This window comes from Eupeodes corollae, chromosome 2 (assembly GCF_945859685.1).
Source record: "Eupeodes corollae chromosome 2, idEupCoro1.1, whole genome shotgun sequence".
NCBI classification, from domain to species: Eukaryota; Metazoa; Arthropoda; class Insecta; order Diptera; family Syrphidae; genus Eupeodes; species Eupeodes corollae.
Window position 1 is genome coordinate 130,347,179 of NC_079148.1, and position 27,964 is coordinate 130,375,142.

The window sequence follows — 27,964 nt, forward strand, 5'->3', positions numbered from 1 at the left end:
AGCGTGAATTCTCCATGGTCATCCTGCACAAACGGACTAATTTGGCAGGGATGCCAAAACTAGACATGGCTCTATACAGCTCGTCCTTGTAGATGCTATCATATGCGGCCTTGAAATCGATGAAAAGATGGTGGGTGTCGATTTGGTGTTCTTCGGTTTTTCCAGGATCAGAAACAATCTGAATATTTGATCGACTGTGGACTTTCCTGGTCTAAAACCACACTGATAAGGACCTATTAAAATCTTGACGATGATCCTTACACGTTCACATATAACGACATAGAAGATTTTATAGGCGATGTTAAGTAGAGTGATTCCTTTATAGTTGGTGCAGTTTAGAAGGTCTCCTTTTTTCAGGATCGGGCAAACAATACTAAGGTTCCATTCATCGTACATGCTTTCTTGTGACCATATCTTACAGATAAGTTGGTGCATGCTCCTAACCAACTTATCTCCAGCTGCTTTAAAGAGCTCGGCATTCAAGTCATCCACTCAAGCGTCTTTATTTGACTTCAGCTTAGATATATAAATCTTTACTTCGTCTAAATGGGCAGGACGGGATTGTTGGCTTCTATGTTAAATGGATCATCCTGCCTGATAGCGGAATTCCGTTCGTCGTCGCCGTTATACAATCTGCAGAAGTGGTCCTTAAATATCCTCAGCATTGACTGCGGTTCCACTATGATGTTTCCACTTTACTTTAGTCTTTGCAGCCTTCGGTTCTAGGTTTATGTACATGTGAATTTCGTTTCACCTATTCATAAAACTTTCGAACTTCATTCCTGCTTTTAAATCTCTCAACATCTTCGACCACGTTTTTTATGCTCTGTCTTTCTCCTTCTGAGAAGTCAGCAATCCTCTCGCCTCTGCTGCTCATAGAGCTCAGGAGCAGCTCTCGTCCTTCTATGCAGCGCCACTCTGCATGCCTTTTGTTTGGCTGCATTTGCCTTTCGACATTCCTCATCAAACCAGGGGTTCCTTGTTGGTGCTTGCTTGAAACCCAGTTGGCAAAGAACTTCGAGGGAGGTAACTTGTAACTCCGTCGGAGAATAATTTATCGATCTCTTGCGATTTAAGCCGTTCGACGTTGTACCTTCTCCCTGTTTTGCCTTGGGCCTGGAAACCTAAAGTGTTACCTTGGCTACAATGAGGTAGTGGTCGGAGTCGATGTTAGCTTTTTGGAAATTTTGGAAATCCATGATGATGTAAGCGTTTCTGCCATCGATCGCAATATGGTCAATTTGGTTGACGGTAGATTGATCTGGAGATCTCCAAGTTCCTTCGAGGATGCTAAGATGTAGAAAACGCTTACTGGCTGCCATGACATTTCGCCCCTCAGCAAACTTTATGAGCCTGAATCTGTTGTCGGAAGTGTTGTCGTATACAGCCTGTTTTTTCCGATTACTCCACCAAAGATGTCTTCCCATCCTAGCTTCTCTTCTGTGGGGGCAAGCGCGCATATCAGGCTTATGTTGCCGTATTATCATGAGGCACTCATTGATGCATCCATCTATAGCTCAAGACTTCTTGCCTAAGTCTGCATCCAATGACAAAGCCGCATCCAAATAACCGCTGCTGGTTTTCTCGGTAGCAGCCACCATAGTAAATATGGCAGTTTTTCATCCTCTTTTTGCCCGCCCCATCCCATCGTATTTAATGGAAGGCAGTGATGTCTGCTTTATAGCAGTCTAGGGCCTCCGCTAATTCTTCGGATGCACGTGGTCTGTTAAGGGACCTAAAATTCCACGTGCATATCCGAAGTTCGTTATCTTTAATTCGTTTGCGTAAATTGTCAACAGTTAATCCTCCGTCCGTATCCGAGGCTTGTTGGTGCTTCGCAACAATTAGATTTTTACCCGGACAGGTAGTCACCCCGACGGCACAACCCCCAACCTGGAGAGCCAGATCCTTAGTATTACTCCAAGGACGCGGAGCCGGGTAAACCTCTCCTTACAGGCCTGGGCTCCGAATAGGTCGTAGAAAACCTATAAGGTGTTCACTTAGTAGTTCAGCCTTACTGGAACTGTAGACGCCATCCATCTCGGGAATTCCTCTTTTTTTATAATTTCTCAAACAAATTTTATTTTTATATTAACAAATATAAATTACATGAAATCAGTAATTTAAAAAAAAAATAAATAGTATATGTCGAAAACAACATTTTCTTTGAGATAAAATAAATTTGATTAAAATATTTTTAATTTTTGAAAAGATATTTGAGTGTAGAACCAATCTTTAACAACATTTACTAATCCTTTTTTCAGTTTTTATTTTTAGTAAACAAATCACTTCGAATTTTTTCAATATTTTACAGAATGTTAAAAACGTAATTCTTCGTTGCACAAAATTGTTTTTCGAGATATATAATAATTTTTCGTTCGTAAATTGCTTGAGAGACTCTATGGACCTTGAAACGTCGAGAAATGCCAACATTTTCAATTCCACAAATCAAACCGGTTACAAAAACTTCTATGGGAAGTTAAAAATGTCACTGATTCTACTGTTGAAACTTCGAGTTATAAAAACTTTATTATAATTACAATAACTGAACAAAATTATTTTGGTTTTAAAGCAATTTGTTTTAAACACAATATTTTGTTCATGTCAATTATTTGTTTTTGTGAGCGTCACACAAATTAAGTTATTATTTTGCACTTTAAAAGAATGTATTATTTTTGGTTCTTCATATTTTTATTCCTATTTTTACCAACAAAAAATCTTACCAGAGTCAAGTTGAAATTAAAATGAAAAAAAGAATGAAATAAAAAAAAAACACTTAACATTGAGAAAGAAAAAAATTAGATGTAAATTTTATGATTTTAAATCCTTTTTATTCAAATGTTCTCTCTATTTTTTGTTTCCTTTCTTCAAATGGCTTTTTTAAAATCAGCAGATTCTCCATATTTTCAAGCCAAAAAAAAACCCTAAATTTCAAAGGATTATGCTGCATCAAGCTGATGGTTAAAAAAATTCCCATTTTTTTACTACTATAGAAAATGAATAAAAAATGTTTGTAATATTTATACAACAATAACGGAGTTTACATAAATATATATGCATAATGTTGATGTATATAAAAATGCAAGGATAAAGGACACAAATATTTGAATATTAAATTTTCTTTTAAGCTTGCGCGTCATGATGTTTGTGGGGAATGAGCAAATAAAACAAAACAACACAAAAATCGCTGTTGATCAAAAAACATCATTCCAATCCCAATCCCATTCTGGTTCCTTTTTTGGTTGGGATTTTTCTGATGACTCTATATACTTGCAGAGAAAAAAGGATACAACAGAAAAAAAAGATTTTTCGCCAAACGCAAATTGAATGAAGTGGAAGCGGAAAATTATTGAAATTGCTGATTTAATATTTTTGCGTGTTGAAAATCTGAATTGAAAATCGTATGCAACAAGAAAAAGAAAAATACAAAATTACAAAATAAAACCGAAGCATGGTCGTTTAGTTTTGAATTTTTATCGCTCAATTCGGAAATTACTGCGATGAAATATGTCGGTCGATGAAAGGGATTTTACGCTGGATTACAAAATGATGGAGATGGTGATGTTTTGTGCGCTTTTGAAGATGAACAGTTTTTTGTTGAATGATTTTGATGGGAAATAATAAAAGCTAATAAATCACAAGAGTATTAAGGCAAAAATGATGAATAATTGCTTGATACTATAATTTTACCCACATAAGACTTTAAGGATATAAAGTCCTTTGTATTTGCCTAAGCGCATTTAGATAAGCTTTTTAGATGTATTAAAATAGAAGAGTTATCCCCTGTTTCGGGAAATTGAGAATTTAAATTTCAAGCATATTTTAAACCATCATAATTTTTATAGTCCTAAACACCAAATAATATCATTTTGGTTTTACATATATTCATAATTATCAACTTAATCTACCTCATTACACAACATATAATTGTACACAGTGCCGTTCGAAAAATGTTGGTCAAACTTTTTTTGTCGATTTTTTTCGAATTTATTATTATGTTTTGAAATAACAACATATTTTTTAATGAAGCTTTGTTTTATTATGCGGTTCAAATTGTTTTATGACACAATAAGAATTTTGAGATTTTTCGAAAATGGTCACGGGAGCATGAATTGATCGTGCCAAATATGAGTTTTTTATGAACTCGTACCTGCCTCATTTTTAAGGATTAAAGAAAAACACTTTACTGGTGCAGTTTTTTATTCTATTGCTTCTGACAAACATTTGTACTTTCTTGAACCTCTCCTTGCTTTTATTACAGATCCACATCGGTGAGATAGGTATTTTCATATAAATGCAGGTATCGTGTTCCAGGTCTGTGTAAGTAGATTTTTAATTCATCAACTGACTCTGGTGCAAGAAGCAGAAGATTCCGCAAACAGGTGCAACAGCAGGACCGTTTACAGAATAACCAAAGAGCTCACCGGTGCACACAGCTCAAAGCAATACCTGGTGAAAGAAGTAGACGGTACTGTAATAAGTTCGGTGGATGAGCAAGTTAGAAGGTGGAAAGAACATTTTTCTTCGGTTTTAAACCGAGTGTTTGCAAGCAACGTGCAGCCGGTACCTTCTGAAGCGCCTTTAGAAACTCATTCCCGAATCCGCACCATACCTCCCAGTAAAGATGAGGTCGTTGCCGCAATTAAAGCACTTACGGACAACAAAGTGGTAGGACTTGTTGGAATTCCCGCAGAGCTTTTGGAAGCAGCGCCAACGTCATCAAGCGAACTGCTTTATACGTTCATAAAACAAGCCTGTTATACTGAAAGCTTCCCCTGTGAGTGGAAGAAGGGAATTATCGTCAAGCTTCCTAAAAAAGGAGATCTTACAAAGAGCAAAAATTGGAGAGGTATTTGCGTTCTACCTGCGCCGTTGCAAAATAGTAACAAAAATCGTACTGGAACGAATCAGAGAACACCTTGAGGCCACACTTGATGCCGAATAAGTAGGATGCTGCTCTGGATCCGCCTGTATTGATCATATCAACACCCTGCGGATCATTATTGAACAGTGCGTTGAATATCGATCACCACTACACCTGCTGTTCATCGACTTCGAGAAGGCCTTTGAAAGCGTTACAAGAAGTATATCTGGTTGGCTTTGCGGAGGAGAGGTATCACAGAAAAACTAATTGCTATAATTAAAGTAACATGTGGTGGATCGAAGTGTCACGTTCTACTCGATGGTATGTTGTCATATGATTTTGAAATCCGAAGCGGAGTCAGACAGGGCTGTATATTGTTTTTGTTGGTAGCAGAGGGATCCAATGGACTTTGACATCCTATTTAAAGCACTTGTATTAATCGGACGATGTTTGCTTACTCTCTTATAGGATCATGGATCTCCATCAAATAACAACAAGTGTGGAGAGAGAAGCAGAAGTTGTGGGGCTGAAAATTAATTCCGCCAAATTAAAAATTATCAGCCTCGGAACCCGATCATCCTCTCAAATTAATATTTTCTCGCAAGCGGTGGAAAAAGTAGAGAGCCTTCAATACCTTGGAAGTATCGTTTTCATCGAAGGTGGAACCGAACAATACGTCATCTGCCGCATTGGCAAAGCAAAAGCGGCGTTCGGTATGCTGTCAAATATAGGGAGGAATAACTCTATTAGCTTAAGAACAAAGGTACGACTGTTTCGCACGAATGTCGAATCTGTGCTTCTTTATGGGTGCAGCACTTGGAAGGTTACTTCAGCCATAACAAAAAAACTGCAAACCTTAGTAACATCCTAAATAGCATGGAAACCAATGCTCCAGCTTGGAAAGTTTTCAGGTCCACACCCACAGAACAGCGCAGTAGAGGCAGACCGCTAATCAGGTGGCGCGCACAAGTGGAAAGTGACCTCACCTAACTTGGAAGTTTGATGGGTGATGCCCTAGTTCACACAGGACTGTAGCGCAAGTAAGTGTCCCTAAAAATGTCTAACAGCGTAGGACTTTAAAACTCAAAGGTAAACTTTTGCATTAACTTTGGATTCTAGAAAACTCATTCCGCTTTTTCCATCTCCAAAGAAGCATCCCCACACCTGAGCTTAGTCTTTTCTTCGATTCTCTCTGCTCAATATCCTCCCATCTCCAACATGGAACTTGAATTTTGATTCGTCAAAAAAAAATGAAATTGTTACACTTGTATTGGGGTTCCTGAGCCCAAAGCCATTTTTTTTTCTTTGACTCTTTTTGATAAATCCGTCTTCAGTACCGGGTTGATCCCCTCATTACATACTGGCTATATATCTTGGTCATAAGGCCGATCCTTACTTATGGAGTAGCGTTATGGTGGATGGCGCCTGTGTATAGGAGGAGCACTTCGCTCTACCCCCTCCGCCTCACTTGATGTTCTGTTCCATCTAATACCGCTTTACATTTTCAGCAAGCAAACGGCCGCTAATACAGCCATACGGCTAAAAGCCTCCTCTCTGTGGATCACTAATGGAATTGGCCACACCGCTATTTTGAACTCGTTCAGAATTATAAACAGTAATATTGACTACATCATACCCCACCCACAGTTTAATAACTATAGCTTCAAAGTGATTATACCTCCCAGGTCTTCTTGGAAGAATACATCATTTTTGAACGATGATCCTATAAACTATTACACAGACGGATCAAAAACGGAGGATGGGGTTGGTGGGGGCGTATACTCAGAGAGACTAAACTTAAGTCTCTCCTTTCGTCTACCCGATAAAAGAAGTCCTATCAGGGCTTAGAGAAAACGTTATATCAACTAATGATAAACGCATGTTCTAAGAATAGCCAAGCTGCGTTAAAGTCCCTAGACTCTGTCTCCCCTAACTAACTAAAAGCCCTAAATTGTCGATCATCTCTTAAGGAGATGGCTACACAGTTCAACATTCACCTTTTCTGGGTGCCGGGCCATAGAGACATTCTAGGAAATTGCAAAGCTGACGAACTTGCAAAAAGCAGAACAGCTTTACCTCTGCTGGCTAACAATGCATAAGTATCCCCTTAGCTACATGTAAACTCATGCTAAAGCAAGATACCATAGAGAAAACAAACTTCAGTTGGGATAACGCCACCACCTGTTTAGCGACTACACTAATTTGGCTTAATCTTATCGCCAGGCGCTCAAAACAATTAATCGCTGGTTAAGCGTCCAGAGCGTTTTCCCACATAAAATAGCAAAGTCAAATACACCCACAAAAATGACGTGTACCGCTTGACTACCGCTCGCTTGAAGGCATGCTATTCGACTTGGAGCCCCTGCAAATGATTTTTGTAGGAGTTGCATGGACGAGGAGGAGAAGGAGACAATCTCTCATCTTCTGTGCACATGCCCTGCCTTATCACAAAGACGTACAATCCACCTATGAGACTACTACTTCAACGATACCAGCGATCTAAAAAATTCAGACATTATTTGTCTCCTACGCTTCATTCAGAGCTCCAATTGGTTCGGCGAGTTAAGCTGATCAACTAATCCATGTGGACCATACTTTGGTCTAAGTGTGTTGGACTTCCCAACCAACAGCCACTTAAACCTAACCTAACCTAACCGGCTTGATTGCTCTAATTCCACCTTTCACGATCCTTTCCCTCACTGAGCTTAACGAAATTACTTGTGTTGCAACTCGACACAGATTGTTTCTAAGGTCCACCGAAGTCCTGAACCAATGACTGTAAAACACCAAAAAACGATCTTCCAGTGATGTCGTCTTTTTTGGCTTCCCTGAGCCGTATTTCCTCCTAGTAGTCCCTGTCTGACGATTTTTTTTTCGAATTCCATGCCGTAGTTTGTTGAGCAGTTTGTCCCTTAGAAATTTCATTTGGTTATGTTAGGAACTAATTTTTTCCATTTTTTTCTCAAAAAATCACTTTGGTATAACTTTGGTATTGAACTACTCACGAGCCAAATGCAGCTCTCATTGACAATAACATCAACTTTTATACAGTGTTTGAATGCCAAATTACTACCTGAATTCCAAAAACTGATCTCGAAAAAAGTAATAAAATATTTGACCAAATTTTTTCGAACAGCACTGTACTCGTTTATGCATATATTTTGATAATTGTGAAATCAATTTGGCAAATAATAATAATAATTATTATTTGCCCACAGCTCACCGTCCAAATTGGTTTAGCTTTGAATTTAGCTTCTAGTCATTTATCAATTAATTAAAACCAAAATCACAGGTGACAAGTTGTATTGTGGCTTTGCTAATGCGTGGTATTTTTAAAATTTGACTTCCATTTCATTTTATATTTGACTTTGAATCTTTTCCATATTTGGAATCCCTGGAGTTATAATATAAGCCTTGAAAAACACTGATTTCTAGGAAGTTTAATAATGCTCTGTTCAAGTCTCTCTCTCATCAAAAGGCATCAACTTTTCCTTAACGAACACCAGCATTTATGGAGGAAGGATACTAGGTGTAGGTATATCCTGACTTAACATAGGATAGAAAATATTTTCTCTGCAATTAAGTGCAATTAACATTTGTTTCATTAGGAAGATTCCTTATAATTTATAAATCTCTCCACTCTCATTAACATGGATGTATCTTTGACTATGTAGATATCTATCTAATCCATCTCAATCAGGACTTCTGTGTTGTTTATACTCTCAGTGAGGATGATGTTATATTATATAGGGACAACGAATTGGATGCATCTTGTACATATATATCTATGGCTTAATTGCAAAACACAACAAGTGCGGTATTGGATGTCATAAGCATCTGAAGCTAATAAATTAATATCCATCGTGCATCGTGCATCGTAAGTTCCTCGTCGTCGTCCTCATCGGTCTTTGGTCTTCATATATTCGTCCTGGACCTATCCTCTCTCTCTCTCCCGTGGAATATATAAATTCCTTTTTGCCATCCCTTTCCATGTCACGATAATATGATTAATGAACAAACACCAAAGTGGCTGCATCCTGTATATACATTATACACCAACCAATTTCTCATAACCGCATAACCTTTTTGATGCTTTAGGTTTATGGAAACGTCCTCGGCTTCTTCCTTTTCTTGGTTCGTGTTTGGGCGATGTGTTACTCCTCTGTGAATGACATTCAACTTGTTTGGTGTGGGTCATGTTATGAGACAAATCTTTTACAATTCCACACCACCATCGTCGTAGACGCCAGAACCACAAAACAACGTTGTCAATATGTTGTCGTTCAGCTTGTTGCTTGTTTTTGTTGTTGTTATCCTAATTTTTTGTTTGTTGTTGTTTACAAGTTACATTGCTGTCACGTGCAGCAGATTGACCAATGTCATTCTGTGTGACCTGGATCTGGAAGAACAATGTGGTTAAGTTTTCAAATAACACGTTGCACTATAACCAGCCATAGTCATTAGACTTTACACCCTATTTTCAATCCATTCTGTAGTTCAAACTTCATCAGTGACAGCTAAACAAAGCCTTTATAGTGAGAAGTAGGAGGATCATATATCAGGACTTATGACCCCATCCCATATCCGGAGAAATGTGAAGGCTTTTGACGATTTGATGATGATGTTGAGCAACTGATTACATGTCAAATAGCCCACAGAGAAAGGATATTTGTGACACAATATATGATCTGAACTTTTGTGGACCGAAAAAAAATGTCTAGGAGCAATAACGAAAGAAAAGTAACCGAACTTTCACCGGAACCAGAAATAACTCGCTGTCACAAAAAATATTGTAGCATAAAAGAAATGAATACCGAAGTAGGCAAATTATCTGTTCAAGAACTCAAGACGTTGCTAGACAATAAGTTAAAAAATATATCAACTAAAACGGATTTTTCATTACTTGCGACAGAAATTGCTTCTCTCAAAGCCACAAATGCTCGTTTAAAAGAAAACTTCATCAAAATGACGAATAGATGTGAGCTTTTGGAGTCGCAAATTGAACTGTTGTTTCGTAAGGCCAACGAAAACACCATAGTTGTGCATCTTCTTTTAAAATAAAACACCAATGCAGTTGACTATGCCCAGCAAACTTTGCAAGGGTCTTCCCAATCTAAAGGCATGGAATAAAACTTTATTTTTCAATTTTTCTTTATTAATTTATATCTTTAGTCACAGAATCAGTCTTTTTCTTCTTCGTATCCAAACTTCATTAATCTCCAAAAATTACAAGATGGCTTCATTTCCTGCCTTCCACGTGTTTTTCCTCTGTTTCTTGTCCGGCATTGCTAGACATTGCCAGATTATCATCTTTTGTGAGAAGGCAGAGAGGTGGCGCTTGGAACACATTAAAGAAACCATTTACATTAAATATAACAATATAAATATAACAGCAAAAAAAACTATTACGGGCAATGATAATATCCTTGTAAACAAGACGCAGGAATTCACTAACAGGAGAAAACAAGATGCACGGTACTCTTAGAGCATGACTCTGCAAACACGGTACAATAGATTCCGCGTGGCTCGAGTATTCTAAAAGGACCTGGAATAAGTATAACACGCCAACAGTCCTTATTCCAAATAAAAAACAAACTACTCGGATTTAATTCTTTTGCTAAAATAACAATTAAAGGCGATAAAATTCAAATTAACATTTGACAATTTGTTTACAAATTCGATCGCGGATTAGGAATCAAAACTTCGACAGCGTGGGAGAACATTAAACTGATTGCTCTTTACCGTCAGCAGCGCCTCCACCGGTGTATATTAATAATGAATAAGAGAACAGTGCCGTCTGCCAAACAACAAGTACTAGTAGAAGATTTATTAATTTAAGTATTTTAAGCTACAATATATCTGGAATTATAAACAAATTAATGCTAGCTGATTTTTTTTTAATTTAATTTAAAAATACTCAAATCCAAAAATTTAATGCTGATCGGTGATTTCAATACCAGAATTGGACTTTTTCAAAATTCAAGCATCGAAGAATTGAATACTCACACGGATTTATTCTCAACTGGAAACTCTAAAGACGAAACACTAAATAGAAACGGGAGAATGTTAATTAAATTACTTGAAAGTTTCCGTTTGTGGGTCTTGAATGGTGTATCGAGAAGTTATGTTCGTGGTGAACTGACCTTTGTGGGTGTGTAGTGAATGGTGATTGGCTTCAGGCTTTTAATGATTTTGAAATATTATTAGCAACTTTTACGTCTCATTTAAGAATTCTGGTGTATTCAAACTTCTCGCATGAAACACATCGATTAAGCTTAGAAAAAATTCCAAGACTTAAATGGATACCTCAGGAGGGAGAGAGATTCCGATAAAGATTAAACCTTCACGTTCATTCGATGCCACCCCCAAGCCCCTCTGCAATTGACCAATAAGAGAAACAAATAAGGCAAATTATTAGATCATCTGATTTCCGTATTAATAGTCTCAAGTAGTTGCAACCCAGAAATAATTGGTTTGATTCCAAATGCAAATCTAATCCAATCCACTCCAATCTTAATGTCAAAATCTCGTGAATTTGATGCTTTCTCTGATTCCATCCAAAGAATTGCATCGTCCTCTCCTCGCACTGAAATCGTTGTTAGGTGCGATTTCCATGTACACAATTCTTCATGGCTTCAACATACGGGATAGTCAACACCAGAAGGAGTGTGTGCTGAGATCTTCGCTGAGTTAAACCACCTAACTGAGCTGGTCAACGAGCCCACTCGAATATCGGACTTGGTAGGTCGAGCAGAAAACACTCTTGACTTATTTCTTACCTCTGACCCTGGTAAGTACACTATTAGTGTTCTATCTCCTCTAGGCACACCTGACTATTGTGTCATATCAGCAAATTTCTCCTAAGCTCCTAAGAGAACCGAGAAAGCCAACTGGGACGGTCTCAATAATTACTTCAGGATCTTTAACTGGTCACTATGCTTCCTCGATAGTGACGTTGACGCCATCACTGATATGATCACAAGTTTAATTCTCCTGGGAATAAGAACTTTTAACCCGAATAGGGTTAAAAGCATCAGACCTAAGGAAAACGCATGGTTCGATGCGAGCTGTAAAGAGGTTATTAGGGTCAAGAAGGTAAGTTTCCTTTGTTTTAAAGCCAATCCAACTGAGGAAAACCGGAATAAATTCAAGCAAGCTAGGAAGGCCTGCAACGCCCATATTCGAAGGACCAAATTTTTACATGACCAAAAATTACGGCAAAAAATACTGCAATGTCAAAGAGGCAGTCAAAATTGTTGGTCCTTTGTAAAAAATATGAGGAATTCTTCCTCTTCCTCGGTTCCTACGCTCGTTGTGAATAACACTCCATATGTTAGCTCTTTAGAGAAAGCAAATCTCTTTGCTAGGCAGTTCGCCGCCAATTCAACGCTGCCAGTGAGTGTTATGAATCCGCACGTACTTGGTGGAGTTAATGATTCTATGGGGCACTCGTACTATAGCGAGAGTCCTAAAAGATCTTAACATGCATAAATCTGCTGGTCCAGATGGTATCGACACTATTGTTCTGAAGAGGTATTCTTCATCGCTGGCAAAACCACTGCGTAAGCTTTTTCATCGGTCCTTCTCCTCAGGTCTCGTTCCTAGCGGATGGAAAACTGCATTTGTCCAGAATATTTAATAAAAAATCGAATCTTCCTCACCCTCTAATTTTTGACAAATTGCACTTACGTCCCTTCTTTCCAAGGTCATGGAAACACTGATTAATTATCAGCTCAAGTAATATCTCGAAGATCGAAAGCTTCTTAATGACCGAAAATACGGCTTTCGTAGCACTGTCCACTGGTTATCTCACCAAACAGTGGAACAAATCTTTACATAGTTTTGGAGAAAGTAAGATTATTGCACTAGATATTTCAAAAGCATTTGATAGGGTTTGGCATCAGGCTCTCTTATCAAAAATGCGTGCTTTCGGTTTTCATGAATCCCTCCTTCGTTGGATTAGTAATTAGCTTTCGAATCGTTCAATACAAGTTGTATTGGATGAATTCAAGTCTGAAAACCACAAAATAAATGGTGGTATGCCCCAGGGCTCTGTTTTATCTCCAACACTCTTTCCCATTTTTATTAATGATCTCTTGTCTGCAACATCTAATCTAATACATTGTTTCGCTGACGATAGTACTCTAAGCTTTTCATATTCGTTTTTAGATTCACACCCCTCTTCTTCGGATGTGGAACTGCAACGACAAAATATGATAACCTCATTAAATTCCGACCTAAACAGCATTGTACAATGGGGAATAAAAAACCAGGTTTAATTTAATGCTTTGAAAACCCAATGCTGTCTTGTATCGTTAAAGTGATATATACCCCCATTGCCATTATCCATGGATGACACTTGCATCAATGAGACTGAACACCTCGATATTCTCGGTATGTGTGTTACCAACCACCTTTTGTGGAACGCTCACATACGCGATGTCGCCAAAAATGCCGCAAGATGTTTGGGTTTTCTAAGGCGATGCAAGAAGTTTTCTCCCCATTTGATCTGGCTGTTATACAATATACATATACAAGACTTATATACATCCAAAGCTTGAGTATAACTCCCATATCTGGGCTGGTGCTCCTGCAACTTACTTAAGCCTCTTGTATAGTATTGGACGTAGAGCATTTAGATTGATTGGTGATATTACCATCATAAGATCATTTACGTCACTTGAACATCGTCGAAATGTTTCTGGTCTCACCCTCTTTAACCGTTATTTTAATGGCTTATGCTCTAGAGAAATACTTAGCTGCATTCCTCCCTTTAAATAGTTTAACTGCAATACTCGCGCTTCTAGGAATGCCCATCAATATATCCTCGAGAGCAACTTCGGTCGTACTGTACGCACTGAGATTCGTTCTTTAGCCGTACTATGCGAATGTGGAATGCCTTGCCGCACTCTGTCTTTCCCAGCTATTGCAATATTCAGGAATTCAAAACCAATGTTCACCGACATCTCCTTTCAACCCCTCTCTCCATTTCCTAGTGCTCAGACTGTGTCTACATAATAAGGGTAATATATCCCTTTGAGTGTGCTCTTGTTATTAAAAAAAAAAATCTGTCATTTACAAAATGGCCTCATTCTAAAACATTTCTAAATATCTACGAAAAATTTGTATGTAAAATTTATGCTACAGTTTGGCATGGGGTCGAGATTTCAAATTGGTTTCAAACGACTCCAGGTGTTCCCCAAGGATGTATCCTCAGCTCAATCTTGTTTGCCATTTACATTGATGATATTTCATATAATTAACCCTGTGTAGTTTTGACTGAGTTAAACGTTGATAACTGGCAAGATATCTTTTCGAATGTTTTCGCAAAAGTTGATGGAAATATATATCTTCAACATCTAAAAATAGCATCATCATCGTCAACAAGAGAAATTTATAGAAATCTACCACTTTTTAAATATTAATGCGACAAATTATTATAATAAAAGACTTTCTGCAAGGGTTGAAATAGTGAACTTGAATTATACTCCGCATCGGTCAGATCTACCTCTTCTTTGCCATTATTGTAACAGAAATGAGCTTGACGATATTTACAATTTCGAAGCCATTTGTCCGATACATCAAGAAATTGGATGGCTCTATTTACAACATAGTTTAATCTCTAGAGAATAAATGTTCGGTGTAATGAACGGACCCGTTGGGTGGACAAATCTCTTCATGTTCTGTAACCATGCCTTAAATTAACGAAGAAGCTCAAATTATTGAAGAAGAAGATGGTTTTGCTGTTGAATTATAAATTTTTAGAAGTCCAATAGTTCTTTCTGAAAGAGACTCTGCTTTTTCCAACAAAAGTGTCGATTTGGTCTTCAATTCTTCTATTTTTCTTGCCTTTCCTGAGGATTTGATGTAAAGGGTGATTTTTTTGAGGTTAGGATTTTCATGCATTAGTATTTGACAGATCACGCGGGATTTCAGACATGGTGTCAAAGAGAAAGATGCTCAGTATGCTTTGACATTTCATCATGAATAGACTTACTAACGAGCAACTCTTGCAAATCATTGAATTTTATTACCAAAATCAGTGTTCGGTTCGAAATGTGTTTCGCGCTTTACGTCCGATTTATGGTCTACATAATCGACCAAGTGAGCAAACAATTAATGCGATTGTGACCAAGTTTCGCACTCAGTTTACTTTATTGGACATTAAACCAACCACACGAATGCTGACAGTGCGTACAGAAGAGAATATTGCGTCTGTTTCTGAGAGTGTTGCTGAAGACCGTGAAATGTCGATTCGTCGCCGTTCGCAGCAATTGGGTTTGTGTTATTCGACCACATGGAAGATTTTACGCAAAGATCTTGGTGTAAAACCGTATAAAATACAGCTCGTGCAAGAACTGAAGCCGAACGATCTGCCACAACGTCGAATTTTCAGTGAATGGGCCCTAGAAAAGTTGGCAGAAAATCCGCTTTTTTATCGACAAATTTTGTTCAGCGATGAGGCTCATTTCTGGTTGAATGGCTACGTAAACAAGCAAAATTGCCGCATTTGGAGTGAAGAGCAACCAGAAGCCGTTCAAGAACTGCCCATGCATCCCGAAAAATGCACTGTTTGGTGTGGTTTGTACGCTGGTGGAATTATTGGACCGTATTTTTTCAAAGATGCTGTTGGACGCACCGTTACGGTGAATGGCGATCGCTATCGTTCAATGCTAACAAACTTTTTGTTGAGAAAAATGGAAGAACTGAACTTGGTTGACATGTGGTTTCAACAAAATGGCGCTACATGCCACACAACTCGCGATTCTATGGCCATTTTGAGGGAAAACTTCGGAGAACAATTCATCTCAAGGAATGGACCGGTAAGTTGGCCACCAAGATCATGCGATTTGACGTTTTTAGACTATTTTTTGTGGGGCTACGTCAAGTCTAAAGTCTACACAAATAAGCCAGCAACTATTCCAGCTTTGGAAGACAACATTTCCGAAGAAATTCGGGCTATTCCGGCCGAAATGCTCGAAAAAGTTACCAAAAATTGGACTTTCCGAATGGACCACCTAAGACGCAGCCGCGGTCAACATTTAAATAAAATTATCTTCAAAAAGTAAACGTCATGGACCAATCTAACGTTTCAAATAAAGAATCGATGAGATTTTGCAAATTTTATGCGTTTTTTTTTTTAAAAAAGTTCTCAAGCTCTTTTTTGATAATTCCTCTTTAAACTTCTATCCTGATTTAAATTTATTCAACGAAAACAATAAACAACATTTGTAGACACTCCAAGAAAATTGAAATTTCTGTACATTAATCTTTTTATTATTAAAAAAAAGTGATATCTTTCGTTACAACTAATTTATCATTACGATTCTTGAAAACAATAAAATTCCATTTGAGCATAAATAAGAAAATCTCTTGGGAAAGTTAGATATTCTTTTTAAAATAAAGATAATAAGATACCACTTTATCTTTTTCGATCCTAAGCTCTCTTTTTTTTACTTACTAATAACTCTCCTGGGGCTCATTGCAAATTAAACAAAACACCAACAAAAAAACTGAAGAAAAAACATAAGAACTTCTTTTTTATCTTTTAAATTCTTTCGAAAAAGCCCTACTAACCCCTATTTCTATATTAAATCTCACTTCACAAGCTTTATAACAATCTATGTGTACTCTATACGCCTCCCTCATAAACAAACCTCACCCACAGCAATATCCATCGGGAACTTAGGATAAGTATGGATGTAAGTAAGTGTATATCCTGTATCTTAACACCATAAACGACTTAAAATTTCTTTTTGCTTAATACACAACAATCCACCCTTACCCTTAGAAATTAATATCCAAAAAGCAACAACAACAAAAAGACAACCATTTATACGGTATCAATTAACTGACTACGTCTTATAAAGAAGACAGAGTGTGAGTCCTTTTTTTTGTTGTTGTTTTTTTGCGCTCGTCATCAGAATCAAAGTGATGAAAGACGAACAAAAGGACCAACAACCATTTCCCGTTTACACAGATACACACATACATATATATTTATGTAGTTATGTACAACCGCACGAACAAGAAGAACAAACTAAAAGAATCAACTTTGCACTTACTACCAACAAGACTTTTTTTGTAAAGACGGAAAAGATATCTTCAATGGGCATAGACAACCCGCAATCTTGAAAATCTCGTAGGTTCAAATGTTAACGACCCAGAACTGGGTGTGCCCAGACCATTTTCCTCCTAGAATAGCGGTTTTATTTTCTTGACTCTCATACTTTTTCGAATATTTTTTGTTTGTATATTCGTAAGTTAACGCGGCGAATCTCGTCCCTCTAGACTTCATTTGCTTTTTTACCTACTGCGAAAATTTATTTTTCCTCAACTCACACTGTTGATATATTTTATTTGTAAGAATTTATGGTCCAGTGGTTTTGTGGTCATCATCACCACCAACACTATTTACAATTTTCTATACACAGATACCTATGTACAGTTGGCAGGGAGGTGAAAATCCCTATCTCAAAGGACGTGATGGTTGTGGGATTAGAATATAAATGTTTTTGCTCTTCGTGTCATTAATTTCATTCCTAAGGGATATTTATTGGTTCTTCAGAAAAGAAATTTTTTTTTTCTGCAAAACAATAAAATTGTATAGAAATTGTTGATTCTAAAAATAAAACCAACGCTGTCGAAAACTAAGTGTTTTGACAAGGAAATGTAGAAATCATGAGAACTGGGATGCATACAAAGTTCATACAAAGTAAAATTGATATTACCCGTGTTTTTTTGGCATTGTATAAATAGTATAGTAGAAAATTCCCAAGAAAACCTATCGGCAGTAGCCAGATTTTTGTTTTTAAAAATTGGTACAACTGAAAGGAGTACCTGTAGTACCTGTAGCGTGATAGTTAGTGCCTTGGACTCTCATGCAAGGGGTCTTGGGTTCAATCCCTGCCTTTGTCACCAAACTTTTTTCACGGGTACTGCCTCTTTCGAGGAATTGACAATTCCTCCAAAATTAATTCTTGTCATGCAAAAGTGCTTTCTCAAATTAGCCATTCGGATTCCGCATATAAACTGTAGGTCCCTTCCATCCCTGACAACATTACTCGCACACGGGAACGGTTAAGAGTTGTAAGTCACTAGGCCCTGGTTCTACATGGACTGTTGCGCCGACTAATTTATTTTATTTATTTTTTACAACTGAAAGAAGATCTGTCAGAACAATAATAAAAAAAACATACAAATAGAAGAAAGTTTTGTGAAGATCAAAAGTTAATATTAACTTAACAAAAAAAACTAACTAAAACTAATAAAATGGACAATTTTCAAAAAAAAATAGTAAGAAATCGAGAATCTATAAAAAAAAGTTAATTTAACAATTGCATTAACATGTGGTGTTGAAGCGAGCTGGAAGCTCGCCTCCATTCTTTATATACATGAATAAAACTAGTTGAAATGAGCTTGATTCGACTCGATCCCCTTCGGGATTGTTTTCAAACTTATTCAGTTTGAAATCTTCTTGTGCAGCTTTAAAACAAACAAGATTTATTTAATCTAAACTGAAATAAACCACTATACTGTTGATAGATTTTCCAATAAAACACTTGTATTGTTGATGCAACATCTGTCAAATTGACTGTCATTTATTCATTCTGTTCTGTCTATGTTCCGTTGACGGAAGTATCGTTCAAAATGCGTGCAAATAATACATTTTATTTATTAAAATCGATTTTTAATTACGGAAGAATTCGAATCAACGTCCTGGCGGAAGGACTATTTAGAGTGTCTTAAACGAAAGATCTGCTATTCGTAAGAGTTTTGAACTGAGGAAGAGAAGTTGGATATTGATCATAAATTTTCCATTTCTGGATAAAAAGGTACGTCAAAAAACAATCTGAATTTAAAATTTGGGAGGATAAAAAACCACTCTGTACTCGTTGCTTTCCGAGAAAAAACACCATTTGGTGTGATGTATGAAATGTTAACCCGTGTGTCATCTGTCAATATTTTTTTTAAAACGGTGCACTTAGGATGATAAACAATTTCTTTCTATGGATTGGATAACGGCTGTCGGTTTCGCCGATTCGAAGACAAAGTCATCTTATTAGATCGTAAAATTTGTTATCCATTTTTTGTAAGGTTTTCTGATGCTGCAGAGCCATGATACAAACCAGAACGGCCCTCAAGGCCAAAACAACCTATTCCGTCTGTCAAATTAAGTCTTATCTATGTGCTAATAAGAGACGTTTTTAAAGATGCAAACAGTTAACGTTTAAGAAATCTCTTATTGACATCCCATAGGAAGTCCGATTTGCCTGACAGTTTTTTTTACAAAAAATTAAAAACCTAAACTACATTTAACAAAAGTTGGTAAAAATTGGTTTTCGACTTAAATATCTTTTCATAAAATTTGAGATTATGGCTTCCAACTAATTATAACTTATAACAAATATTGTTTTCAACATTAATCAAAATTTTGATTAAAATCGAGTTAGCAGTATTTTTACAAACAAATATTCAAAAAAGTTGGTAAAAATAATTTTTGACTTCAATATCTTTTTAAAACTTTGGGATATTGGCTTTAAAATAATTTTATTTTTTAAAAAATATTGTTGTCAACATTCAATAAAATTCGTATTGAGAGTTTTTTACTAAAAATAAAAACTTAAAAGAAAATTTAGCAAAAGTTGGTAAAAAATGATTTTCGACTCAAATATCTTTTTAAAAATGGAAAATATTGTCTTCAAACATTTTTTATTTCACAGAAAATATTGTCTTCGATATTCAGTAGTTTTTTTTTATAAAGATCCAACAGCTCGTTTTTTTTCATAAAAAAAATAAAATCTACAAAAAATAGTACGCAAATTTGGTAAAAATTGATGATCGGTTCTTGATATCTTTCAAATTAATTTCATTCATCCAATTTTTAAAAATTTAAATTGGTAAAACAAAACTAGATTTTTAAACTAAAATGTTTCTTTATATAAAAAATATTGTTGGTAATGTTAAAATTCTTAAGAATAATTCAACTGACAACTTTTTTAGCCCAACACGAAAACCTACAAACTTTTAAGGAAGACAAATCGACAGACCGGATGGGAAGTTACCAGTGTGGGTCGCATCCCAGCCTGTTTTCTCTTTTAAACATCAAATTCGTTAGCTAAAGCTTTTGGCCTTCGATTCACTATGTGCCAGAAAAGTATAAAAAGTGCTTGACCCATTATCAAGGATTGATTTATATTTGTGGCCATACATCATCATAATTTCAGAAATATACTGAACCTGAAGTGCAATAACGTTTTATTCATTTTGTAGTTTCAAAAGTATAAGGCTGTAATTCAACATCTGTCAAACTAAGTTGTTTAAACATTTTTTTTTTTCAATTGAAAGTCAGCCATTTACGAAATGGATCGCTTAACTATCTCACAACGCATAAAATTAGTTAAAACCTACTTCAATAATGGTGATTCTGCCACAACCACATATCGTGCTTTAAGGCGATATTATGGTTTACATCAGTGTTTTTCAAAGTGTGGTTCGCGAAGATTTTTATGAGGAATTCCAAAAGGTTGAGAAAATACTGCAGTTAAACAAACCAATAAAGTTAAAAAAGGTTTATTAAGAAAAATGATAATTAAAGAAAATATTCATAAATGTCAAATAAACAAAAAATAAAAATTATAATCCATCTTAAACATTTGTATCTTGTTTTTCAGAAATCAATTTCTTCCAACGTGGATCCGTTTTTGCTACATTGAGAATTAAATCGTTTTCCAAATTTAAGCGATTTCTTTCCTTGCTTTAAATTTTGGCCATTGATGCAAATGTCACCTCACACAGGTACGAGGTGGCAAATGGAATCAAACACTTCAAAACCTCTAATTTTATTCCAGGATATTCTAATTACCTTTTAAACAAAAAGGTATTCAAATTGAAAGTCTTAAATTCCAATGGCAGCATTCCATCGGCAGATAGATCTAGCAGACTTTCCTTGAGCTTGATTGCCAATTTTGCTTCATTTAAAAACGGATTAAAGATCCACTTTGGCCCAATATTCTTCGATATCTCTTCTTTCAACTTTTCTACCACCATTTTCATACCAAGTTTAAATATCTCACATCCGACTTCTTCAACAAAAGATTGTGTCGAGGAAAATCAATTTAAGTGGTTTTGATTAATAGACAATGACCAAAATTGTTTTGTAAGGTCATGGATTTTTTCTTTAGCAGGGATGACATTTTCATCCCGCCCTTGAAGACTTTTATTCAAGATATACAAGCAAACAAGTTCGAGATGTCAAAGTTAAAATGTATGAAAAAAAAGCTCTTCAGACTGTTGCCACATTATTTTAAATAAACGAAATTCGAGTTATCGAAGTTCGACGGTACGGAAAAAAATATTTTTTCGTGCTAAAGGGTCCGTTTCATGTAAAAGTTTGAAAAACACTGGTTTACATAATCGTTTTACTTCGCAAGCAATTGGCAAAATTGAGAAGACATTTCAAGAGACTGCATTGGTTACAGATATTTTAAAACCTGTGAAAGTGCTGCCTAAGACCCGAATGTGTCGTTTCCTCGTCGTTTTATTCGAATTACAAGGAATTAGTTTAACGGCACTACACAGAAGGACTAGAGCTGCTCGTGAGCAGAAGAGGAGAGAGGAACACCGTCTTTTAAGACAGACAAAAATAGAGCATGAGAAGCGCTCGATCAATGCGATAGAGGGATGTCACAACAGGAATAAGGTTTGTAAATTTTACCAAAAGGTAAAAAAACCTCCCAAGGGTACGAACCGAAGCCTGCAAAGACGATCAGGGGAACATCGTAGTAGAACCGCAGTCGATGCTGCGAATATGGAAAGATCACTTCTCCAAATTATATAACGGCGATGACGAACGGAATTCCGCTTTTAGGGAGATAGAACCACTCAACCTCGGCGACGCAGATCAACAATTCCGCCTACCCGACCTTGACGAAGTGAAGATAGCTATATCTAAACTTAAGTCAAACAAAGCTGCTGGAGCTGACGGCATCGCTGCCGAACTATTCAAAGCAGCAGGCGATGGTACGGAGCATGCACCAACTCATCTGCAAAATATGGTCGGAAGAAAGCATGCCCGATGAGTGGAATCTCAGCATAGTGTGCCCGATACATAAGAAAGGAGACCCTATAAACTGCGCCAACTACAGAGGCATCAGTCTCCTTAACATTGCGTATAAGATCCTCTCTGCCGTTTTATGTGAACGTCTGAAGCCATTCGTCAACAACCTGATTGGTCCTTATCAGTGTGGCTTCATGCCAGGAAAGTCCACTATCGACCAAATATTAACACTACGGCAGATCTTGGAAAAAACCCAGAAGCTTCAAATCGATACCCACCATCTCTTTATCGATTTTAAAGCCGCGTATGACAGCATCTATAGAGAAGAGCTCTACCGAGCAATGTCTAGTTTTGGCATCCCTTTCAAACTTATCGGTTTGTGCAGAATGACGATAGAGAAAGCACACTGCTCTATCAAGGTCGGAAAAGATCTTACCGATTCATTTGATGTCAAAAAAGGTTTTAGACAAGGCGATGCACTGTCATGCGACTTCTTCAACATCGTTCTGGAAAGAATTGTCCAAAACTCAACCGTCAACACTAGAGGCACAATTTTCCAAAGGTCCATCCAATTACTCGGATAGGCAGATGATTTTGACATAATGGGAAGATCAAAGCTTGATGTCAGTGGAGCTTTTTTTAGCATTGCGACAGAAGAGAAAAAGATGGGTTTAGGGGTCAATGAGGGCAAGAACAAGTACATGCTGCCATCAAAAAAGGACACTGAACAACAACGTCTTGGACAAAACGTCACCATGGACAGCTATAACTTTGAGGTAGTTAAGGACTTTGTCTACCTAGGCACCGCCAATAACACAGACAACGACACCAGCGCTGAAATCAAACGAAGAATAACTCTTGCAAATCGCTGCTTCTTTGGACTTAGAAGGCAATTGAGAAGTAAAGTCCTCTCTCGAACATGTAAAATCACCATCTATAAGACACTCATCATCCCGGTTCTCATTTATGGCGCTGAGGCCTGGACCCTGTCAAAGAAAGATGAGAGCGTCTTAGGATGCTTCGAGAGAAAAATTCTTCGGGTGATTTTTGGTCCCGTACGCATAGATGGAGAATGGAGGAGAAGATATAACGACGAACTGTACGGGCTGTACAGCGACACTGACCTAGTTAGCAGAATAAAAGTCCAACGACTTAGATGGCTAGGTCATGTAGAGCGGATGGACATCAACGATCCAGCTCGGAAGGTCTTCGAATCCAATCCCGAGGGACAGCACAGTAGAGGAAGACCGCGACTCAGGTGGCGCACCCAGGTGGGAGAGGACCTCAACCAACTTGGCGTGCGAAACTGGAGACAGCTAGCTAGGGACCGAGCTGGCTGGAGACGCTTGTTGGTTGAGGCACAGGTCCGCCCCGGACTGTAGCGCTACCTTAAGTAAGTAAGTTTTACGGCACATTATGGCGTATTTTGCATTTGGATCCACACCTCCATCCATATAAAGTCCAGCTCACGCAAAAACTGAAGCCAGGTGGCCATTCACAACTTCGTAGATACGTCGAATTGGTGCTTGAATATTAGGCGGCAGATGACAATTTTTCTCCAGCGGCAAAACACACTTCTCACTCGGTGGGTTTGTTGATAAACTAAAGTGTTGTAGTTTGGGTTCTGAGAAACCTCAAGTTATTGAAACAAAATGTAACTGTTTGTTGTGCTTTTTGGTCGAAAGGTTTGATTGGACTTTACTTCTTCCAAAACAACGGTCACCGTCAATTCGTGAAGAATACAACTTGGGAAATATGTAGTTTCAACAAGACGGTGCTACATGCCACACAACTCAAACGAATATGGCTTTATGGCAAGAGTTCTTTCGATTTGACACCGCTGGACTTATTTTTTGTATGTCCGAATGACCGTCTTTGTGCAGATAAACTCTTCAGCACATAAAAAGCAACATTCATCAAGTTATGGCTAAGATACCGCCCAATATTTGTCAAAAAGTGGTCTAAAATTACCTTAAAAGAATCGATGCTTGCAATAATTTGCGTGATGTTCATTTAAATGATGTAGTGTTTCAGAACTTATGTAAATGTTTAAGCTTTTACTTTAACTTTACAATTAAAAAGAAAATATCACGGAACAAAATATTTCATACGTATTTTGTTTACTTTTACTTATGAAACCACAAAATGGATAACCATGTATTAAAATACAACAATTTTACACTACAAATCCGTCAGTTAGGACACACGAATATTTTGTTCAAAGATTAGAAAACCCAAAATTGTAGTTAGTATCGTTTATCGTTTAACATAAACTCTTAAGCAAGAACTCTAAAGGTATGTTGAATCGTTCGGTGGCTAACTTTTCGAAAAATAACACACTCAATAAACTTTTCTTGTTTAATTGCTATTGTTAAGTTTTGCATAATTTTTTAAGTTGTCAAACGTCTACAAAATACATCTGCAAAAGCGACATCTTCCCAGATAGAAGGCTACTCAAAATGAAACCCCTTATTGGAAAACCCTTTCTTATAAAATAAAAAATAAAGTTTTTGAAATGAATTGTTTTAAAGCAAATCCCTCCGACTCATGGGAGATCATTAAAAGTTTTCCATTTTCTGAACGAAAAAAAAAAATTGGAGTTAGAAACATTTCTCCTAATGGCTACATCAAAGTCTCTCATCAGTGAATTCAACATCATCCTGTGATGCCTTAAAATTCATTTGCCCGTCGCTGTCGTTGTTCGTCGTTTCTGTTTATCCTCTCCATCCTTTCTGGGTTTTTTTTTTGACTTTTTTGATTTTTCATCCTGCCAGACTCAGCATATATGATTGTAGATTGGAAGGACTCATCGCCTCTCTTTTATCTCCTCTCTCTCTCAACATGTTGGCTTCTTGATGACTGTGTAGAAGATATACGTTTGGATAATGATAATGCCCACGTCGCCGTCATCATTCCACGATAAAGGGGATCAGAATCAGAATCAGAACCCTAAAGCTGAGTACACACTTTTTTTTAGAAGGGAAGAGCAATCACAGACAGCGGAGTAGGTATAATTACGAGCAAAAGTTGTTGGGGAGGAGTTTTAAGAGAAGGGATAGAATGCAGAACATTAGAGCATTTTGAATGTGTAACGTGCGCGTCTTTGAAGCCTTGTTACCTAGTCTCTGTTTGGGTACATCAAACATCCTATATAGGATCACTGCTAAAAAAATGAAGGATGTATTTTTCCCCCTATATAGGTTTTTAAGGAAGTTTTTTTTTGACGTTGCATTCAGTGCTTTGTTTTTTTCAGCTTTTTAGCTTTTTCTACAAATGCTCAAGAGTACATTATTCAGGAAGTAAGTAGGGCTATTGACTTTTCACCTACATTTTCCGGCAGTCTTATTTTGTTCTAATAAAGAGAATGTGGAAGGTCTAAAAGGGTTTCTTTAACCCGCTTTAGGTTCCTACCTAGCTGAAGTATATTAAGCTATTTTCATCAAAAAATGTATACACCAAGACAATCTTGGTGGTAAAGACTATATAGTATAATATAACGCGTATACTTCAATTGATGGTCGCAATGGTATAGAAGAAGACGAAAAGAACCTTTCTCTTACTCTTTGTTGATTGTTGGATGCGGTAGAGTGAATGTAAAAAATTCAACGAACCGAAAGATTTAACAGAGATTTCCAGATTAAGATTTTATGGGAAAATGTGATTTAACTTTGCATTAGGAAGATTTAATTTTTTCTCGTATTTGGCCTGAAGGCAACTTTTACACACACAGGTAAGTAATAAGAAAAGTGTGTGAAAAAGGAGTTAAAGATAATCCTTATTTGAATTAAAATGCAAAAAAGCTAAAAAAGAAAACAGGAATACGAAATTAAAAGGCTGTGAGGTTTATGGAGGAATATCTTCTCGAAACATAAATCAAAATGCAGAAAGAAAATATAAATTTAAGGCGATAACTTTTGTTAGAAGCGTAAAAGCAAATGACTTTTTTCTTTCACATACAAATTAAGTTTCGTTAAGTTTATTATAGAAACATATATTTAAAACAGATTTTATGTACTTAATATAGTAGTGTTTTTCTATTCAAACCAACTACTCAAAAGGTAAGCAGTTGGTGGCTTAACATAAACTTAACGAAGATTTTTGTAAACATGATTTAAGCTGCTGTTAACACAATTTGAAGCTGGATTAGATGTAAATAGGCCAATTATGGGGAATAATCCAAATAATTGGTCTTAGAAAAACTCAACGAAACATTTTAAAATATCGTCATGACCAATTCAGTTGAGTTTGAGTTCGCTTTCCAACTTTATAATCATCTTATTAGCTTACGCGTACTAAAATGGAATTTAACAATTAGATTCTAATAATTTGTACAGTTCTTTTGACCTTCGTTAAACTTCTATTTCCTTTTTTTCATATTTCTGAGTTCGTTTTTGTATAAGAATACTTGTTTATAAGAAAGTTTGAAAATAGCCCAAGTCTAATAACTTTGTTTGTTTTTTATATTTTCAGAGATTTAACACCCGAAGCAGCACTTCGATCTCCCTGTAGACCAAAACTCTCTCGCCAAGATTACTCATGCATCGATTCAACAAGTGAGGCAGCCTCAACCGATGAAAGTCATTTGACTAAAGATTCTCGTTGCAGTTCAAACGACCGTACATCAATCACCGACAAAATTGATATCTCAAATCTACCGCTGCCAGCCCTTCCACCAAAAAAACGACGTAGTCGTTCTCGTCCCTCCCTTGCCTCCTCCGCTCACACCCTATCTTCGTCCATTACCACACCTGAGGATAATAATGTAAAAGATACCTCACCACTTTCCGATCGCACTTCCTATCAAAAATACGCTGCAAAACGTCGTGAAAGTCTTGAAGCTTCAACACGAAGCTTTAACGAAAAACTCAAAGCTAGAAAAATGCATTTCCATAGCTTGGGTCAGACTTCTGCAGCGTCTAGTTCCCAAAAACCCACCTATCTATTTGGAGAGAATCGTTCCAGTAAAAAAACCAACAATGAGATTTTCCTCAATAAATCCGGATGGGTTCAGGTGAATTCGAAACGGATCAACAATGAAAACTCCCCTGGAAGTCACAATCGAAGATCAAACTATCTGCGATATGATAATCATCACAATGATGCTGCAAATCTGAAGAATACAATCCGTGTTATAAAAATCGATAATACGGGACGTGATAAGTCATTTTATGCAGTGCCCAAGGTGTCAGGTAGCAAGATCGAGGAGTTAATTTCACGAAATGAAGCACGACGAAATACTTCAGCCACCAGGGGCTATCTTAAGCCAGGCTATAAGATTGTGGATCCTCAGATTGCTAGCATTTTGAACGAAAGACCTGGATTTCTGCCTGTCAAAAGCTACTTTGACTCTGAATCTCCACCTCCTGTTACCCCTATTCTTTCCCCACCACCAGCATTTCAGGACTCCAAAGCCAAGTACGAACGTCCTGACACTGCAATCCGTCTTCAAATCACCACTGGCAATAATATAAAGTACGATCCCAATAAGGTCGGCAAAGGCGGTATGGTTTTTAGTCGAAGTTTCGAATATGACACTCGTAAGACTCCAAAAGACAACTATGTTGAAACCTTCTCGAGAAGCTTCGATTGCAATCTTTCCGACAAACCACCACCCCAACGTGATAGATCACCCAACTTTAGCACTCTCACCGGTTGTTCGCCTAACTATTTAACGAAAAAAGAGAGCACTCTAAATAAAAGCCGTGATAATTCACCAAAATACCAGCAAAATCTTACCACTGCCTATATGAATACGTCTGTGAAAGAAGCGCCACCTGTGTATAGTCAACCGAGAAAATTGGAGAAAGCCAAAACACAGTTCGATCGAAGTGGTCGATCGAGAAAGGCTCAGTTTTCGTCAAGGGTGCAGAGTGCGAGTGGTATGGTGGTGCCACCATCAATAGCAAACATGTCGAGGTTTCGCAGTTTCGACACGAACATAAGTCAACGCCTTAATTCATGTGATAGCGGTGCACGATCAGGTAAGAAGAGGAAATTTCGTTAAGTCTTCAAAAGATCGTTTTAACCTCTAAAAATGTTAT

At 37.1% G+C, this 27,964-nt stretch overlaps 1 protein-coding gene across 1 annotated transcript in view; it reads left to right on the plus strand.

Moving 5' to 3' along the window:
* The window catches only part of LOC129946187 (uncharacterized), a 507,301-nt gene that overhangs the window by 186,734 nt on the left and 292,603 nt on the right, over positions 1 to 27,964 (plus strand). The window contains exon 3 of the mRNA XM_056056274.1: positions 26,394 to 27,904. Within this exon, the coding sequence (XP_055912249.1) occupies positions 26,394 to 27,904 (1,511 nt within the window). The remainder of the gene's footprint in view (positions 1 to 26,393; positions 27,905 to 27,964) is intronic.